At 42.2% G+C, this 20,341-nt stretch overlaps 2 protein-coding genes across 2 annotated transcripts in view; one reads left to right on the top strand and one right to left on the bottom strand.

The window, feature by feature from the left end:
- ZNF397 (zinc finger protein 397) overlaps positions 1-20,341 on the top strand; it is a 687,602-nt gene that overhangs the window by 501,201 nt on the left and 166,060 nt on the right. The gene's annotated exons all lie outside the window — the stretch shown is intronic.
- Positions 7,289-20,341, bottom strand: part of DCC (DCC netrin 1 receptor) — a gene marked incomplete at both ends in the record, with an annotated part of 938,651 nt that continues 925,598 nt past the window's right edge. The window contains 2 exons of the mRNA XM_079784846.1: positions 7,289-7,378; positions 9,342-9,484. Of these exons, the coding sequence (XP_079640972.1) occupies positions 7,289-7,378; positions 9,342-9,484 (233 nt within the window). The remainder of the gene's footprint in view (positions 7,379-9,341; positions 9,485-20,341) is intronic.

Genomic DNA, 20,341 nt, shown 5'->3' with positions numbered 1-20,341 from the left:
TGTGGGCAAAAAAAAGTTCTGGAAGCTTGAGGCTTCTCTCCAACAAAAGGACCATGGGCATTGGCTGTTGGGGTTGAAGCATACTGAGCATGTGCATAAAACTGGTCTAAGGATCCAAGTAGAGCTTCTGCCACATGTCAAAAAAGGTAGTATGTATCCTGTGGATAAGAACAGACAGGCAGGGGTAAGGGTCAGGTGAATTTGTGTCAACCATCCTATCTAATAAAAGAGTAATATGCAAATTTACCATCACTCTAACACATAAGATGGCCGCCCCGATGTGGTCAAAGATGGCCACTCCCATATAGACACAAGATGGCCACCACAAGATGGTCAGCAGGGGAGGGCAGTTGTGGGTGATCAGGCCATCAGGGGAGGGCAGTTGGGAGGGACCAGGCCTGCAAGGGAGGGCAGTTGGGGGCAATCAGGCCTGCAGGGGAGGGCAGTTAGGGGTGACCTGGGTCTAGGAGAGGAGGGCAGTTGGGGGCAACCAGGCCTGCAGGAGAGGGCAGTTGGGGGGGACCAGGCCAGCAGGGGAAAGCAGTTAGGGGCAACCAGGCTGGCAGGGGAGGGAGTTGGTGGGGACCAGGCCTGCAGGGGAGGGCAGTTGGGGGGGGGACAAGGCCTGCAGGGGAAGGCAGTTGGGGGGACCAGGCCTACAGGGCAGGGCAGTTGGGGGTGATCAGGCCTGCAGGAGAGGGCAGTTGGGGGGGACCAGGCCAGCAGGGGAGAGCAGTTAGGGACAACCAGGCTGGCAGGGGAGGGAGTTGGTGGGGACCAGGCCTGCAGGGGAGGGCAGTTGGGGGGGACAAGGCCTGCAGGGGAAGGCAGTTGGGGGGACCAGGCCTACAGGGCAGGGCAGTTGGGGGTGATCAGGCCTGCAGGAGAGGGCAGTTGTGGGGGACCAGACCAGCTCGGGAGAGCAGTTAGGGGCGATCAGGCTGGCAGGGGAGGGCAGTTGGGGGAAAACAGGCCTGAAGGGGTGGGCTGTTGGGGGCAACCAGGCCAGCAGGGGAGGGCAGTTGCGGGGACCAGGCCTGCAGGGGAGGGCAGTTGGGGGCAACCAGGCCGGCAGGGGAGGGTAGTTGGGGGGGACCAGGCCAGCAGGGGAGAGCAGTTAGGGGCGACCAGACCTGCAGGGGAGGGAAGTTGGGGGTGACCAGGCTGGCAGGGGAGGACAGTAGGGGCAATCGGGCTGGCAGGGGAGCAGTTAGTCATAAATCAGGCTGTTAGGGGAGTGGTTAGAGGATGATCAGGCTGGCAGGCAGAAGTAGTTAGGGGCAATCAGGCAGGCAGGCAGGCAGGCAGGCGAGCGGTTGGGAGCCAGCAGTCCTGGATTGTGAGAGGGATGTCTGACTGCCCATTTAGACCTGATCCCACCCAGCAGTCGGACATCCCTCGAGGGGTCCCAGATTGGAGAGGGTGCAGACTGGGTTGAGGGACACATCCCCCTCCTCCGTGCACGGATTTCGTGCACCGGGACTCTAGTTTAATATAAAAAAAAAGACATGACAAAAGAACTTTGTATCAAAACTTTATTTATTAAACAAAAAATGCACCATTGGAATACCATTTCTATAAAAAATGAATATGAGACTGTTCTACAGTGATTACAAAACCCCTTTTCCTCGAGTAGTCGTATACAAGATCTTGTAGAAACAGTCATTGTTTTAAACTGTAAGCAAGTCTCCTTTCTCATAGAACAAGATTTACACTTAAATATTGCAATCACTAGTCTAATTTGGTTAACAATGCTAGAGTCTGACAATTTAAAGAAATTCTTTGTAGGCTCAAAATACCTTTTTTTTCTTTTTCTCAAAGGTGTTTTGTTGCAACAAAAATTTTCTTTTTCTACGAAGGCTAGTTAAAGCTGTAGTATACCCATTTCTACCAAATAAACCTACCACTAGCACATTAACAATTTGCTCAAATTGCAAAGCCCTTAGAGAGGATGAGTAGCATTGGTCTGGGAAATGCTATCAGCACGTTTCTGGGGTGCTGCTGTCTTGTTTGAATGACCCTGGGAAGGGAGGAGGCGGAGATGACGGAGCTTCGGTGGAGGCTTTGCCTGGGCTATCCTCATACTCAGCAAGTGGACAATTCATCCAAACTGGTCCCTCTGAGACACGGAACACTGCAGCTTTAACAGCTTTGTCTAAATTCCCAACCAGATCTCCTTTTTTTCCCCCCCATAAATTATCCAAAAAGAAGCCACTCTAAATAATAAATTAAATATTACTTATAAAAAGTACACCCCATACCCAACCCACCCAGCCCCCAAACAAGCTGACAATTCATAAAGTTCAGAATTGTCAGGTTTCCCCTACAATAAAAAACAGCGTTTCTCCTCCTCAACATTCCTTCCTTGCATCTGAAAATACTTTCAGCACAATGACTTCCCTCGGCCCATGCGTCTGTGTTTCTGACATCTTGTAGAGTTTTGCTGTTGTTCTCCTACCAACCCCACATCATAGGATGACAATGTACAAAGGCTGTGCACTGAGGGCAGGAGAAGAAATCCTTCAGAGAATGCTCCTAGGAGCATGCCACGTGAGCGTTACCCAGCAGCAGGCCGTGGGCAGGGCAGAGGGGACCCTCGCTGTTGCCGTGGGCGCGGTGTTGGTCTCCTACATAACCTCACTGACCAGGAAACACGCAGGCATTTCTTTTCAGGATCAATACCTTTTGGAAACAGCTACTTGGACTGCAAGTGACACTGAGACATGGGGGCGCACACTTTTCGATAGAATGGAATAGCATCCAAAACATCAATCTGTGATTTTCCCAGGTATCCAATTTCCTTGAAAACATTAGAATCCAGGGGAAAGATTTTCTGTAAATTGTTCAAGTGATTCCTGAAAGTTGCTAGAGAAATACGAATTGTGAGTCAAGTGCTGCTTTGGAATAATTTTTAAAAAGAGAGAGATTGCAGGTCTGAGTGTAGGAGAGCTTCTGTAGATCCAGAATGTGGTGGGCTCAGTGTTGGGATACTCACCTGGCCTTTCGGGTGGTCTGCGGTTGCATGAAGCAAAAGGTAAGAGGGAGGAAAAGCAATCTTGTCCAATAGCTGTTGCAAAATTCAGATGATTTTGTTTTCTAAAAACACATCTAAAATTAGGGAATTTTTTTTTTTCTCAAGACTAAAAATAGACACTGAAATTATAAGAACTCTGAGTCTGGGCTATAATTTTATCTAAAATGGAAAGGTGATCTCTTTATAGAGGACTTTTTTTTTTTTTGTCAGAATTACAGTCCTACTGCCATGTGTGAGACACTTTATTAAAAGTAGAGAACTACCCTAGTTGGTGTGGCTCAGTGGATAGAGCAGGCGTCCTCAAACTACGGCCCGCGGGCCACATGCGGGTGTTTTTGCCGTTTTGTTTTTTACTTCAAAATAAGATATGTGCAGTGTGCATAGGAATTTGTTCATAGTTTTTTTTTTTTAAACTATAGTCCGGCCCTCCAACGGTCTGAGGGACAGTGAACTGGCCCCCTGTTTAAAAAGTTTGAGGACCCCTGGGTTAGAGCATCAGCCTGTGGACTGAAGGGTCCCGAGTTCGACTTTGGTCAAGGGCACATGCATGGGTTGTGGGCTCCATCCCCAGCAGGGGGTGTGCAGGAGGCAGCCGATCAATGATTCACTCTCATCATTGATGTTTCTCTCTCTCTCCCTCTCCCTTCCTCTCTGAGATAAATAAAAATATATTACAAAAAAAGTAGAGAAAACCTGAAGATGTTTCTTTAACCAAAGTCAACAGACAGATGAGTCCAAAGGGTGGAGAGCCCTGGCTGGTGTGGCTCAGTTGGTTGGGCATCCCCTTGGACACCAAAAGGCTGCTGGTTCAGTTCCCAGTCAGGTCACATGCCTGGGTTGTAGGCTGGGTCCCAGTAGGGCATGCAGGCAGCAGCCTATCGATGTGCTGCTCTCACATTGATGTTTCTCTCTCTCTTTCTCCCTCTCCCTTCCTCCCTGTCTCTAAAAGAGCAATAAACTATAAGAAAGGGGGGAGGGGATAAAAATGAGTAACCACCTTCAAGCACAGACTACAAAAGCTTCTGGAAAGACCTGTACTTAGAGATTATTTATTGGAAAAGCCAGTGAATGCCAAAGTTTGATATGCTTATTTTTTTTCAGATTGCTCAATTGAATGTGTATTTTATAATACCCAAATGTAAAGTTCCATTATTTAAATATTCTAGAAGCTTCTAACTCTGTTTTACATGGAGGTAGCTATGACTGGATTCTTACTGAATGTGAATCACTGAGAAATACTTGACTTTTGGCTAGAGCATCATTCAAATATGCCTTATGCCTTTTGAAGTACCTACTAGCTTTGTCAGAAAGAAATACAACATAAAAATACCAAAAGTTTTCAAGAGGCGGCTCTTGCCTGACAGGTCAGCACAGGGCAGGGGAGGCCCGAGCATGCCCTGCCAAGTTTGATTGGCTTCTTTTGCAGGGAGAAGGGAGTCCTGCCAGCAGCATTGCTGGATGGCTGTCACGCATCGCCCTATGGGAGTCAGATTTATGAGCTTCAAGAGCCCTGTATGTCATGAGCTAGACTCAGAGTAGGAGCAAATTTGAGGCAATCTTGCAGTATTCCTAGATTTCTTCTTGCCAAGAGATCAGGGGATTGGGACGTTTAGAAGTCACCTGTAAACTTGGCCAGGCAGTTGGACACATACGTGAGCTATCTGAGTGGGGAACAGAGTTGTATGGGAGTTGTGGTGAACTGGTGAACTCATAGTTTTTTTTTTAAACTATAGTCCGGCCCTCCAACGGTCTGAGGGACAGTGAACTGGCCCCCTGTTTAAAAAGTTTGAGGACCCCTGTATATTGTATATTGAAACCACTGGGTAAATCACACAATAGTCTCTTGAGATCATTTAAATGGATACTTCTAAACATTCCCTGCATGGAGCTGAGGCATATTAGCATTGCCAATAATTACTAAAATGAACTATTATATTTTGTTTCGAGAGCATGCATCAGAAATATACCTCTCACTGAAAACCATGTGCATTTTCGTGTATTTAAAAAATGTTATTTCCTAAGGTCAACGACTTTGAAGAGTCTAGAATTTTGTAAACATGCTAGTTGTCTTGATTGTCCAGATACAGCCTACAGATTGAAGATGGGACTCAATCCCTGAAGTCTGAGATCGACAGTCTGTTACGAACTGAGCATTCAGGGTGGCCTGCATGTCAAGTGCCTTCAGCGAATGTTCCTTGTTTGTGAATATTAGAAAGGGGAAGCCATTCGAAGACCCCGAGAAGGTAAGACTAGCCTAGTGAACATTTTCTGTTTTGAAGTAATGAATTCTTTCTGGAGATTCAATAAGAAATGCCTTGTTCCAGGTCAGTGGGTCCTGCTAAGCACCTAGATGTTAAATAAGAGTAATATAGCCCACAGAATAACGCCACGTAGCTCTTCAGAAGGACTTCAAGAAAGTCTTAGTAAATTGAACAAGCACTCTTGTTGAAGGAATGATTTCACCAATGGACCGGCCTTCCTAATGAACAATTTCAACAAGCCCTCTCTCTCTGACACCAGCTTTCCTTCCCGACATAAAACTGTAAAAAAATAATCTGAATTATTACTTCTGTTACAGTGCCATTTTGCTCAAAATAGTTCATTCAGGGATTTGTATATAATTACCCACCTAATAAAAGGAGCTATTAGGTTGTAAAGATCCCCTCCCTTCCATGCTCTTTTAAAATTATGACCTACTCAAGCTTGAAATCAAAGGCAGAGCTGAAAGGAATAATTCCGCGGAAACTCTCCTATTGGGTTTTCAAGTTGCCTAACTGATAAATATGCAAACTAGCTCTCTTTTGGCGATTCAGCTGCATCAACAGGGATTAATTCCAAATGCAGCTGAACATTCAGAAACTAAAAGGTTGCACTCAAAATGTTCTTAATTTCACGTAGTTCCAAATGGTTGGTACACATGGCAATAAAAGCTTAAGGTTCTAGCTCACAATGAAGATGCAGCTCTGACAAGCAGCTACTGGGATTGGGATGTGTCAGAGGTGTCCAGTGGCTTCTTACCCTCTGCTCCTCTCTGACTCTGGGAAGCTGGGGGCGGTGGGTGGGAGTTGGGGTGGGGATAGGAGGTCCCCTTGACAACAGGGCCCTTGGTAGCCACTTACCAATACTGCCTACTCTAAGCCAGTGAGAACCCTGTTGGTGGAAGTGACATCAAGTGATGTTTGAAACTGCCTTCCATCTTTCTTCCCTTCCTCAGGGCCTGTTCTCAAGGAGCCTGCCATTTCTGCAGAAGGTCACGGGGACCTTGGTCAGGAGGCCATGTGATGTGTGGAGCTGGCCACCTGGCCTAAGGCTGGTTGCCAAGGAGAACTCGGGGAGGGGTGGGGAGGAAGGGGGAACTCTTCCAGCCAGACTCCTGAGGAAGATGGCCTTGGTGAACCTTTGAAATGTCATCACAGTGTGGTATGGCCCCAAAGCCACCCAAATCGAAGAGTGTCCTATTACGGCCTTAAGCACATAATTAGCGCGTGTCTGAGAAGACTGCATATTTTATCCTCTTACCGGAAATGGACTGCTGCCACGGGTGCAGACTTTTATGTCCCTGTTCTCCAGACATAATGGTAAGTGTTAACCCCGGGTGGATTTACAAATACTTGCTAAAAATGGGTGAGCGTTACAGCCGCTTGCTAATACCCACCACCTGGGCAAGAGGAATGACTGAGTTACAAAACACAAGCATTGGCTGCCTTTTGTTTGTTGACTTATTGACTTTTTGTGCTGTCAGGAAAACTTCCAATCCTTTGGTGCTATGTAGAGAGAATTCCTGCGGGTGCTTTGAACTTGTAAGTCGCAAATGAAAGCGTGAACTCGCACTGGTTTGCCATGGCATGGTACAGGCTTAAGTAATGCACTTGCATTTTGTAAGACTAGACCTACACGTAAGGAGATGACAGGCCTGGATGAAGGAAACATAAGCATTAGCTGTGACAGTGAGATCACTGCGCTGGGAAAGACCCAGGACTATTCTTGCAGCCTCAGCTCTGACAGTGCGGTGCGGACGTATCCTTGTGTTTGTGGAGGGACCCCATTGTCATCATATTTGAATTCCTGACGCCTGTGCCAGAAGGGACGGTTGCTCCTCCTCCTGCACTGCTTCAGGTTCTTCTGGAACTGAGTGGTCCTGATGGTTGGCCTGTGCACTGGTGGGAGTTCTTGGACACAGGTGTGCTGTGTGATGGGTAATCGATATGCTGCAAAGTTCCCGGAAAATTCACCCCATCTACTCGGCAATGGGTGTTAGAAGGCCGAGCCTGTGATGGCATTAAGTTGCTTCATTAGCCCTTCCAAACTTGCCATTTGTTCACTCAAATCATCCTGTTCGTACACCTGCAGAAAGAACGAGAGAGCAAAGGGTTAGTATAGGTGAATAGCCACACATTCTTTTGTGAAGACAGGGGCCATGTCTAGCTGGTTCACTCTGTATTCTCCAGGGAGACACAGTGGCCCATAATCAGCGGCTGTGCTCAAAATATAATGATTGATGGGGATACTAGTAAAAGGTGGTGATGAATGATTGCATACTCTTTCACCAGCTTCATCCCTGTAGTGAGGAAAAAGCTTTAGAGTGAAATAATACCTTGTTTCAAATCAAGATCTAACAATCAATAGCTGTGTGGTCTTGGACAAGTTAGGACCTCTCTGATGTATATATAGTTCTCTGCTGTAAAATGATAACGGCATCTATTCTATAGGCTATTCTGAGCATCTTGTGGCATGTTCAGTGCCTATCACAATATAGCAAGAGGTACACATTCAATACATTAGCTCTTTCCTTTTAGAGGCCCCCATGAGGATCTGAGCAGAATTACATCACCAGGTTTCTTTGTAACACAACCTAGGCACCCTTTTGTGTGGGAAATTGATGGGCTTTGCCTTGACCAATGAAAAGTCTGAGGATTATGGCATCAGTTTATATGTGGAAACAAAATTCTCACCATAATCAGAGTTGGCTCTATGCACAGTTGTAAAGGTAACCTTATAGCAGGATTTTATTGGTGGATAAAATGAAGAGTCTAGACTGCAGGACTCTTAGTGAACATACTCTGCATAGCTCTCACTCACTGTGAGTCACTAGCACCACGTCATTAGTAATACCAGAGTATCAGCTATCAGGGATTTGGTTCAGTCTACAATGGGTTAGAATCTCTCAGTCTCCTCCCTCTCTCAGGGTATCTCATATGTCAGTTCCTTGGCCTTCTTTTAAATGTTTTCTCTTGAATTATATTCAGAAATACTCTAGAGTTTTCTAAACTGCTGCCTTTAGGCAACACCTTTTAAAATACTTTCATAGTACATTTTTGGAAAAAAATGTTTGTTCTCTCAAAATTTAGATTATTTTGTCTTCATTGATTTTCTTTCTGTGTTTTCTAATTTGATCACTTTTTAGCTTCTTCCCTTAGTACACTTTTAAAAAAATATTTCTTTATTGATTTCAGAGAGGAAGGGAGAAGGATAGAGAGATAGGAACATCAATGATGAGAGAGAATCATTGATCGGCTGCCTCCTGTACACCCACTACTGGGGGTTGAGCCCGCAACCCAGGCATGTGCCCTTGGCTGGAATCGAACCCCGGACCCTTCAGTCCGCAGGCTGACGCTCTATCCACTGAGCCAAGATGGCTAGGGCCCTTAGTACACTTTTTATCTCATTAAAGAAACTTCCCCTTTTACTTTCCAAATATGTCAATTCCTTCTCCCCTTCCTTCATTTTTATGTGTAATTTCTTCTTCTCAATTCCACATTTCTATTGATGATTTTAAGTGAAATCACACACACACACACTAAGTCTTCACTTAATGTCATTGATGAGTTCTGAAACTTTAAGTGAAATCACATATGAAGAAACCAATTTTACTATAGGCTAATTGATATAAACAAGAGTTCAATTTCTATGGCATCTCATCAACATTATAATTAAACAACGCTGAAAGAAATGATATTTAAGGACCTGGTATACATATTATATATAAAATATAATAACATACAAACACACATAAATAGATATCTATTATATAGGTGTGTATGTAAAGTCACACATTCTGTAGCTACCTGCTTGTATTTCTAGGATTGCCTTTAAGTACCAGTAATTTTTAAATTTAATTAAATCCCACATACAATCTTCCCTTAGAGTTCAAACTCTTCACATTCAAGTGCACGAAAACAGAACAAAACAAACAACAGTCAGAGCAACAATGGGTGCGGTTAATGGAGAGGGTTAGGCTCAATTGCACAGCCCTAGTCCCTGCTTCACGTGACACAGCGGGAACTTCGGGGTGGGGGGGTGCCCTTACATTGGCTGGATCCTCTGTTGGTTTGTGGCTCTCCTCAGACACTTCAGGGGCCGTTGGCACAGACACAGGAAGCAAAGGAGACCTTGCCTTCCCAGCCAGCCCAAGGGAGGCCGTCTTCACGTGAGTCTTAGGAAGAGCAGGCCCTGGAAGAGAAAGCACAGTGACGAAAGGAACTGGTGAAGCAGCCTGGCCATCAATCTCTCAAGCATGGAAGCCCAATCCACAGGGCTGGCATTGATCTTAGGCTGTTGTGCCTTCTGTGGGTTAGACATGAATTCTGACACCGTGAATGGGCTCATTTCACTGCTACTAAATGCAGACAGATTCTGATGAGGCGCCTCCAGATGAAGCTCCACCATCTCATGTAATTTCAAGTGGATTTCAAATTACGCTAGCAAGGTTGCTGGGAGCTTGGGCTGTGCGTCATACCCTAGAAAGTGTCAGGCAAGCTCTTTTGGTGCCAGTCTCAGCTTTGGGCCAGAAAGCCCGAGGCTAAACCACCTAATAAGCCCCAAGATGTTGAATAGTACCAGAGACTATTTGTGCAGTTTAAAGAAATCCTTGCTCTGGCCTATAAATGAGTATTAGATATTATAGTTAAAAAAAAAAGAGTCCTTCATGGCTAACCTGATAAAATCTCATTACTAATTATCTTTAGGAAAAAAGCAAAATATTATTCTGTCCTGATCAGTACAGTTTCTCTCAATAAAATACATTCCAATGTTCATGCAAATTGTTTGAGGAACTGCTGAGCTACTTCTAGATGACATTTCTGGACATTTATGTCTGCTGTGAGCAATGGCTACTTTTTCCTTTTGAGTCTGAAATCTGCCTTATGAACCCTGCTTAGCTTATAGCAAGAATATCACCCTGTCCCTATAGCCTAAAATAAAAAGTTTATGAAGGCTAGTATACCTCATACATTGTAATCAAGCATTGTAACCAAGACCCAAGCATAGAAGATATAGAATTAAATAATTAAAAGAGGCTTGCCTCACCCTGGCTGGTTTGGCTCAGTAGATAGAGCATCAGCACACAGATGGAAGGGTCCCAGGTTCCATTCCAGTCAAGGGCACATACCTTGGTTACAGACTCAGTCCCTGGCCCCGGTCAGGGTTCATGCAGGAGGCAACCAGTCAATGTGTCTCTCTCCCTCTCTCTCCCTCCCTCCCTTCCATTCTCTAAAAATCAATGGAAAAATATCCTCGGGTGAGGATTAAAAAATTTTTTTTTGCCTCATTTCTATCATCAGTGATGATATTTGAATTCTAATGATTCCAATGGCATACTCTATATTTAAAGGAAAAAAGTTGTAAGTTGTTTTGACCATATTTGGAAATGTAATTCCAATTAATAAAGCTCAACAATTATTCTATAGTCAGAGAAATAGGGAGCATTTGCTTCTTGGGAAAGAAAAAATGTGCATGGCACAGTGATTGAGCATCGACCTATGAACCAGGAGGTCACAGTTCAAGTCAGGGCACATGCCCAGGTTTCAGGCTTGATTCCCAATAGGGGATGTGCAAGAGGCAGCCAATCAATGATTCTCTCTCATCATTGATGTTTTTGTCTCTCTCTTCCTCTCTGAAATCAACAATATATATTTATATATATATAAAAAGAAATAATACAAACAGTCTAGTAGGCTGGCAATTTTCTATATGCTAGGCAAAACAAATGAGAAATCCTAACGAAAGCACTTTTCTCAGACCGTGGCCTAGCATATAATTCCTTCATATTTATATACTTTCACTCTTTTCTTCAACTTCAAGGATCAAAAGTCTGCAGTTGGAATGATTTATCACTAGAGGGTGATCTATACACCCTCCAAGTCCTATCCAAACAGAACAATTTGAATAAACATCATTGATTTAATGTGATAAATGCAGTTGTTGGGCTAAAAAAATAGCCACATAAATTTGATACTGACTGCTATGTCACAAGTCATTTTGGATTTGTCACATATGCTCAGTTTTCACTCCCGGTTTTCTCCGGTTGAACAATAGGCAAACCTTCATTCTTCCAGAGACTGTAATGCCAGCTGGTCTTCACTGGATTTGAACAAACCACTTGTATATTAAGCCTACCTATATCCTTTTCTCTTTAGTCTCTGAGCCAACTTAGCTATAAACCCAAATACAAAGGCAGGCACTTAAACCCCTGACAGAGGCACTAAGAAAGGGACCTCCAGATGCTCTAACATATGCAATCACATTAATATTGTAGGTGATTCGTTAAGTATAAGGGTTAAGAGTTTGAAGGGGAATTTTCAAGGAGCATTGGCGAGGCTTGAGAATGTATCTATGGAACTCCCACTGTGAGTTGCATTTTCTGATTGACTTTTATATTTCCTTCTGGAATGTTCACAATGTTCTGCTTACACCTGAGTTTAGTTTTATTGCCATGGAAAGCTGCTCCTCCTAGCACACTCCAGGAGCCATCTCTTCCTTGCCTGTGTTTCAGAGAACAGCTGCATTTTAACAACACTTCCTGTACATATATCTTATATTTATAGTTTTTGCTACAATTCGGACTCAGGGTTCCTGGATGGTGAAACCCACTTATTTTATTTATTTTTAAAATTTTTAAATAAGCTAAACTATTTCTGAAAAAATATAATTTAACTCTTAACCAAACACATGGACTGTGTGTTTAACATATACTGCAAATCAATTCATTTAACCTAGATATATACAAAGAGAGTGACACAAGAAAAAGCAAATGGCATGAGCATAGCTGATTATATAGGAAATTCAAATTCTGTGCCTTATTTTATACTAGGAAACGTATAAGAATAAAGATTCTTTTAGACTTTATCAGATTGCTCTACATAAATTCCTGATATTTATCTGATACTTTTTTGTAGTTTTATATGTAGAGAAATTATAGTTCTTATTATAAAAATATATTCTGATGATATATTTTCTGCCCAGGATCCTAAACACTTGTGCAGGTTCACAGAGCATATACTGTGCATATGCAGGTTATGCCTAAAGAGCACCATAACTCAAACCCAGTAAAGAGAAGATCATTATAATAATTGATTGTCTCTAGTGTCCAGGCAACAATTATACATTTAGAACCTGCTGAGTGTTGAACAATGCACAAGACACAGTGCGTTTTGCAAAAGGAATTGAAGACATTGTCTTGGCTCAAAGACCACACAATGTGTTTAAACCTCAAGTGACTGCCTTTTCTCAAGTAACATTCACACATTCAAAGAACTTTAGAATGCTGAAACCTCGCGGGCTCTTTATTTTGTTGAAGAGAACACTGAGGTCCCTGGAGATCAAGAGATCAAGGTAGAATTAATTTCAATTAAATTCCAGTACAGGAGGAGAATTTAAACAGTCTCTTAGAGCTCATTATTAGCAAGGTTTCTCTAGTGTACTCTATGCCCTTAAATATTTTTCTTTCCTTTTAGTGAATGGAAGTCAAAGAAAAGACTACAAGGAAAAATTCTTAGGAGATATTATCAACAGCCAATAAAACAACCTAGGTCTCAAAATTACCTTTTAGTAGAAGGGAATGGATATTTTAAAACAAAGTTTCTCTTGAAATCATCCTGTGCTGGGAAGCTGACACCAAGACTTGGCTCTTGGGTGAGCACTACTAACTCTGACCTACGCTGTGGAGTTATGCTGGTATTTGAGAAGATTCAGCATTTTCTATTCTGAACCCCAGAAGCTTTAAGCTTGGACACTGGCAAAGCCTAGGTCCTTACAAGCCCACCAAGCTGTGCTCTTTCCTTCACTTATGTACAATAGTTCACCATGTGTTACTGGCTCCTGTCCTGATTCCTGTTCTCCCACTGGTCTGTGAGACATGCCTTTAATCCTTCACCTCATGTCTGAGACCTTATCAGTGGCCTTTCCAAAAGACTAAATTCTGAACCCATTTTCTACCCCATTGAAACCAAACAAACATCTATATATATAAAAGGCTAATATGATAAGTGCCCTTCCCACTGTCCGACCGGTCGCTATGATGCGTACTCATCACCAGGGGGGCATACGCTCAATACAGGAGCTGCTGTGATGCACACTTGCCATTTACAGAGAAATGGCAGCGCAGACCTGGCCGACAAAGCAACACTCAGCTTCCCCCAAATGGGACACAGGCCCTGCCACCAACCCAGAGGAACAGCCCACCAAATCCCAGCAGAGGCTGAGACTCCATGGCCAGCCCAGAAACGGTGGCTGTAGGCACTGGGTAATGATGTCACAGAGCAACGCCTGGCTTCCTTTCCCTAGCGACTAGCCTCCTTACAGTTTCTTCAGCCCAGGAACACGACTTGCGTTATAGCCAGGTGCAAATATTTTACACTTGAACCAAATATCTGTGAAGCTTTTCCCCATTCCTAATCTCATTTGATCCTCACAGAAGTCCTGGAGTAGGTAGATAGGAGACTCGGTGGAATCCTATTTTCTTTTCATTAGCTGGAAAATGGAGATTTAGAAAGTTTAGAAACTTGACCCTAGTGAAAAGAAGTAAGAAATGGTGGATCTTGAAAATGATTTCAGGTTTTCTCACTGCACAGAATATAGTCAAACACTGCTGCAGTTAAATATTTTACCCTTTGTTCTCCTTGCATGATCTATAATAATAATGTGCTTCATGTTGACATTTACTGCTGTGTGGCTGACACTTGCCTGAAAGAGAAGTTGGGGTGCTTCACTGGGCTGGAAAAAGTTTAGCTAAATCAGAAAGCAGGTCTAATTAAGCAAGCTTATCTATATATATAAAGCTCTCGCTGGCGCCAATCGCACGCATGTTTCGACCTGTCACTGTCGATCGTGAATTTGGTTGATACTTCTATTATAGAGAAAGGGCGAATAGCGATATTAAAATATTGCTTCTAATGTGCACAAATTCATGCATTGGGCCACTAGTCTTTATATAAAATAACCAGTCTCATGTCATGGACTCAATTTAAGTGAGAAAGCAGTTTAATCACCTGTCTTTTGGAAAAGTAAGTGAGGACTGGAAGCTTGGTCGAATCTGAAGAGGACATTGGGAATAATCTTGCTGCCCCTCACCTGCTGATGAAGTGCAACTATTGGGAGACCCCTTATCCCGAGTCCATTCCTCTATTGAAACTTCCTGGATTTCAGTTGCACTGGGGCTTTATTTGTACCACTTCCTCCACTGCTATCTGGCCTTTTCTACCCTGCCCTTAGAAGTGCATTTAAAAGCCACTTTGTTCTGGAGCCCTACTCCTCCCTTCTTTGTGTTCTTCTTCTCCATGAGGGGCTCCTTTAAGGAATGGTAGCCTTTGCTATATCTGGCGGTGTTTTGATACACTTGAAGAGAGCCATGAAATGAAATCTGTAGCAATTAGAAAAATAACCAAAACATTTTCTTTAGAAAAATAACCAAAACATTTTCTTTAGAAAAATAACCAAAACATTTTCAAAGAATAAACACTTGTTCTTTGAAGTCAAGAAGGACTAGAATTTTTGACAGCTTCTTCTATTTTTTTTTAGATCTAGGGAGTAGCTTACAGAAAAGAATTCGTATACTGACTTCTTTGCTTTGGAAAATGACACTTACATTGATAATTGGTCTAAACATGAATAAGTTAAATGAAACTTCTATCAACTTCAGAGAAATATATCAAAGAAAAAGAAAAGGAAAGACAAAAATTAAAAGAATCATTTCCACGGACCCCAACTGCTAATTTAATATATAATTTTAGCCTGGCCATCAAGATTCTCTGTAGTCACTCTCAACTGTGAAGACTGACTTCCAGAATGTGAGCAAGAAAACCCATGTCACTTTCAGAGAAGAAGATAAGCAAATGAAAGATGAGGGGTTCCCAATCTAGAAGACCAAACTGATCTTCATGATAAAAGGTTTGTGACTTCCTATATTATTTACTTTCCCCCCATGATAGCATGATGTGTGTGATCCACACAATAAATTCCAAGGAGAGAATGAGTACTCAAGTAAACATCCAAATGTGCAGGCAGAGTCCTAGCTTGGGACTGAGGAGATCCAGTCTTACTATTGTGACTTTGGCCCAGTAGTCTTATTTCTTTGGGTCTCAATTTTTTTTGTATCTATAAAGGTTAAACAATTTTTTCTTTAAGCTACTAGCTATTAAAATTATACAAGGAAGGAGAATATAGCTATTCTACCTAAACTGAACTTTACTTTAGGATTTCTTTGCTCTCCTAGAGATTAAGGAAGCATTAGTTAATCCACTGGTAAAAATGAATCCAAAGAAATCTCCAGCAAGTGAATCCTTAACTCATAAATTACAATAATTAGATTTTAAAGTGGCGTTTTCTAGAAAAAAGTTCTATAATGTTCTCTTAAAATTATTAATGAAAAATTGTATCAACTATGGCTATTTTGCATTCTTATTTCAAACTAACAACAGTGGCCTTCCCAAAAGGCTAAATTCAGTCCAAATATAAACAAGCAGTATTAAATCACTATGAGTATAAATGATCCATGATTCATTGAAAAATTTAAATTTACAAATGCTCAATCTGAAAGTGCTATGATGTCCCCTTACCCAGGGTGCATATCGAAAATGTGTTACAGGTGACCCTGAGGTGAAACACATAATGTTGATAGGCTAAATAAATGGGTCGACACCGATACAACTAATTAAGTGAGCATAGTTTTGGATTTAATGTTATTTTTTCTCAGCAGGACCCACTAAGGGGCGGAATAAGAATGATGCTGGAGTTCTGAGCTGGCCAGCAGTTTGCCTCTGAGGTGGATGAGCAGCCTCAGCAGGAATTTACTGTTTTAAGCTTTATTTTCACAGCACAGTTATTAAACACGTCATTTGCTCATTAGGTGCGTAATATATGGCTGCCAGGTGCACACTCCTGCTAGTCTCCCTGCAGAGGGTTTTCCCTTGTAAAATGATTCTTGGTGAGAAACATTAGATGAACCTGCAGTGGGAAAGGAGTGAACAGACTCACCGGCATCAAACCCAAGGGCAGTATGTAGCATGATTTTGTTTTCAATATGAATTTTCTGATCCTTGCCTACATTTTCCTATTTCCTATCTCATTTTCCATTTCTTCACCCTTAAGAATAAAATCAACATGGGTAACTTTGAAGAAGCCTGGATTCTCCTCTCCACTCTGACCTACTATGATGCCTGACAAAAGAAACAGCCTCTCTTGGTCTAGTTTCTATAGAAACTATAATCTTATTCTGACATGTTTTTATGATTAGTACCTACTCTCCACTCAGGCTGTCTGTGGGCATATGGAAGTGTCAGGTAGTTGTGTAGACTTCTTACATGTAAGGAGCTTTTGAGGTCCTGAAAGAAATAAGACATGTTTAGGGAAAAATTGGTAATACTCCCTACCTTTTCATGGGCACAGACATTGAACAAAAAGACAGTAGCTGTATTAAACTAGATACAGTAGCCTCAGGCATTCCTCCTAAGTGAATTTCAAACATAAGTTTTGGCATCAATCTTAAAGCATTTAATCTCCCGTGTGAAGTATATGATAAGGGTGATAAGTGTATTTAAATGGCATTTCTGGGAACGGAAGCTTTTTGTTTTTCATCTGACCTTCCTGTTTCTCCTCAAAGACAAAGGAAACAAAGGATGTATTAATGTGGTGCTTCTGCCCATCTCTTCTCTTTCTACTTTTCCCCATGTGAGGTACAAGATGTAAGACTGGACTACTCTGAGTGACAAGTAAGGTGACTTTCATTGTGCCATCTCTCTGTGCAGGTGGGAGAGTAGAATTAATGTGCAAAGTTGGTCCCTAAGCAAGTTCTTAAATCTATCTGCCCTGAGACATAGAAGACCCCCAACTCTCTGGCCTTGAACTTTCTGAAGGCTCCATTTCTTAAATAAACAAGGCAAGGCCTGACTCCCACAGAGAAAGTCTCTACTATCTGTTCTAACTCACAGCTGGTAAGCCCATAGTCCTAACTTCAGGGAAGAGGCCCCCAGATGCTCCTACCCAGTTCTTCCCGAGGGCCATGATTCTCTTGGGTCCTTGATTCCCATTTGGTATAAGCCCCCCTTTTCCTATTATTTCCATGAGCTGGAACTCAGAGAGAAAAAGGGTAAAACTTACATACCCGCTCCTTCTCCCACAGGTACAATGAACTACAATAAAACACCTTTGCCTACATTGTCCTGTATGTTCTTTCAAACAGGCCTTTTGAAACATATCTTGTTGCTCACACCTTGAGATGGAAAAGTCAATGTTCAAAAAAGATAAGCAACTTGCTCAAAGTCACTCAGGTGGTAAGTGGGGTTTGACTACTACTATTGTTAAAGTAGATGTTCTTCCTTAGACAAAAACAAATAAAAATGAATCTACAACATAGGCATTGATGAAAAGCAAAGGGAAGTGGACAGGACATTATTAGTGCTGGAAAGGGAAGGAAAGAGTGAGAGAAGACAACAGTGACAGTATAGAATGGTGGAGGTGAGTCATGGAATAGAGGTAGAAGAAGAAATCAACATATCCCTGCTCACTTCTCTAACTTGATCTTAGCTAGACTTGTTTCCATCTAAGTGGTGAACCAATGCAAATATAAATGTCATCGTATCATAGAAGTAAAGACTTCTGACATCTTGGGAAAGAATAATCCTAATATATAAAAAGCCAGGGGCCATCATGACCTAAAACAACCAGACAGACGACCGAACAGCAGGCTGGGTGGGGCGACCAGGCTGGCAGGGGGGCAGTGAGGGACAACCAAATGAATGAATAGCAGGCTGCATGGGGCAACCAGGCCAGCAGGGGGCGGGGGCAGTGAGGGACAACCAAATGACTGAACAGCAGGCTGTGTGGGGCGACTAGGCCGGTGGGGGGAGGGAAGTTGGGGGGCAACCAGGCCGGCGGGGGTGGGGGGCAGTTAGGATAAATTTGATGGGTCTCAGCAGGAGGGAGCTCTGAGCCCTGGCCAGGGCATAATGAAACTCTGGGTCTCACATGATTGGGGGCATGGCCAGCTTTCAAACCAGACCCTGACAGGAGGGAGGAGGGAGCCCCATTCCTCCCAGAATCAGCAGTTGGTCAGCTTGCTGTCAGAGGCCTGCCAGCTAGGTATCCCATTCACCTGCACCCCAGACCCTAAAATATTTCCTCTAATTAATTCCCTTTTAATGTGCATGAATTTTGTGCATCGGGCCACGAGTATAGTACATAGTTTTACAGTTTACCTTTGTTTGACTACTGCAAAGGATGAACATTGTGTTCACATATCTTCCTTTCTTCTTTTTGAGATACTTTCCCTCCCACATTGTTCCCTATTACCTTCTTTTTGCATATACCCCACATGAGATATCCCCCACATAACCTGTGACAAACTGTTAGTATCTTATCATCCTTTCCTTCTTGGATTTGTTTACAGTTTAAAAAATAAATGATGGAAAGGGCCATATAAGAAATGCTTTTCTACAAATGAGTCTTTTGTCACAGTTGCACCTGGGTAGGGAAATGCTCTTGCTTCTTGGGACACCTCTCAAATACGATGCTGATATTTTTAACATCTTCTTTTTGCTCTAGGCTACAAGACATCCAGCCTCCTGTTTTGAATAAATAATAATCCAATAAGTAAGTTAATGCCTCTCCTGAAGTCATTATAAGATCTAGCAGCCCCAATGATAAAGCCATGACCTTTCTTAGTTCTACCAATTTGTGGTTTGTTGTACCTTCATACCTTTTGGAGTTGGACTCCAAGTTCTTAATGCACTGGGCACATCAGAAGCTACCCAATGGTAACTGAAGAAAATAGCAAAGTTACCAAAATACTGAAGGGGAGGAAGTGACAACTGTGTTGGAAACGTGAGTTAAATATTACCCCAGATGGCTTTGAATCCATACAAATTCTGTACACAAGCGGGTGTCTATTTTGCATATTATAATGAATAAGAAGAGCCTTAATTAAAGAAGGATTTTAAAAAGTGCTAGAACTGATAAATACTTTAGTAGTCATCGATGAAATTATTGTTGGGAAAGAATGACTAAGCAAAGGATGAATAAGAAGCCCTTCAGTACAAAAACATTGTTTAATGTGTCTTTTTGTCCTTAGGACTACCCCAGTGTCTAGTTCATACAGAGCAGAGCTGACATCATACTTTGTGAATTTGTTCTTGGAAATGAGACTGAGGCAGACAAAAGTCACAGCAAGCAGATGAGCCTGCAGAAACCTTGCACTCATAATTCTGCCCGTTCCTGCTGCTTCTTGATTTAGAAACCCCATAGAAGAAGAAAAGTTTCAGGAAAACCACCAACAATCATGAGAAATGAACTCATCAGGACAGGTCTGTATCTCTCCCTTCCTTTTGATGCTTCTCTGGGATTCCTACACCACATATTAACAAAACACTCAAAACAAACCAAAAGCAAAACTACAAACTCAAAACTGAACATGTGTTTTGCTTTTGGGAAGCTCCCATAATTAAAGGTAAAAATAAGATTCCACATTATTTCCATTGCTCATTTTAAGAGGTCTACTTTGACTTCCTATATATATATATATTTGCATATAATGTCAAAACCAAGGTGTCTCTCAGTTAATTTCATGGATATTCAAAATCATTTTTAGATAGTTTGTTATAAAAGAGACATTTATATCTTCTGGCCAACTTTATTCTTTAATTTTCTTTCTAACTTTTTCTACCCTGTTTGCAACAAGAAGCAACAAGCTTAAGTACTTTATTTATAGTTACTGCAATTCAGATGTTTTGTGCTCCAGGAAGGAAAATTGTCAATCCCATTCTTTATGAAAAATAGGCTTACAACCCCTCCTTTATTATATAATTTTTGATGATATCCTATTGATCAAACTTCAGAGAAAAACCAGACTCTCAAAGCGTAAAAAGACATATGACACTGCATAAAGTTTCCAAATTATCATGAAAACATCAGGAAAATCAAGAAACAGTGTAAATATCCAGACTTCAGTTTTCCATGTGTAGAATGTCATCATAGCCTAAATTCAGCCACATTAGTATGCAATAGAATATATTTCTGGTAAATATTTCATATGCTGTATAT

The sequence above is a fragment of the Cnephaeus nilssonii genome, assembly GCF_951640355.1.
Source record: "Cnephaeus nilssonii genome assembly, chromosome: 11".
Lineage (NCBI taxonomy): Eukaryota > Metazoa > Chordata > Mammalia > Chiroptera > Vespertilionidae > Cnephaeus > Cnephaeus nilssonii.
The sequence above is the reverse complement of the archived record's forward strand: the minus strand, read 5'-3'. Positions and strand labels throughout refer to the sequence as shown.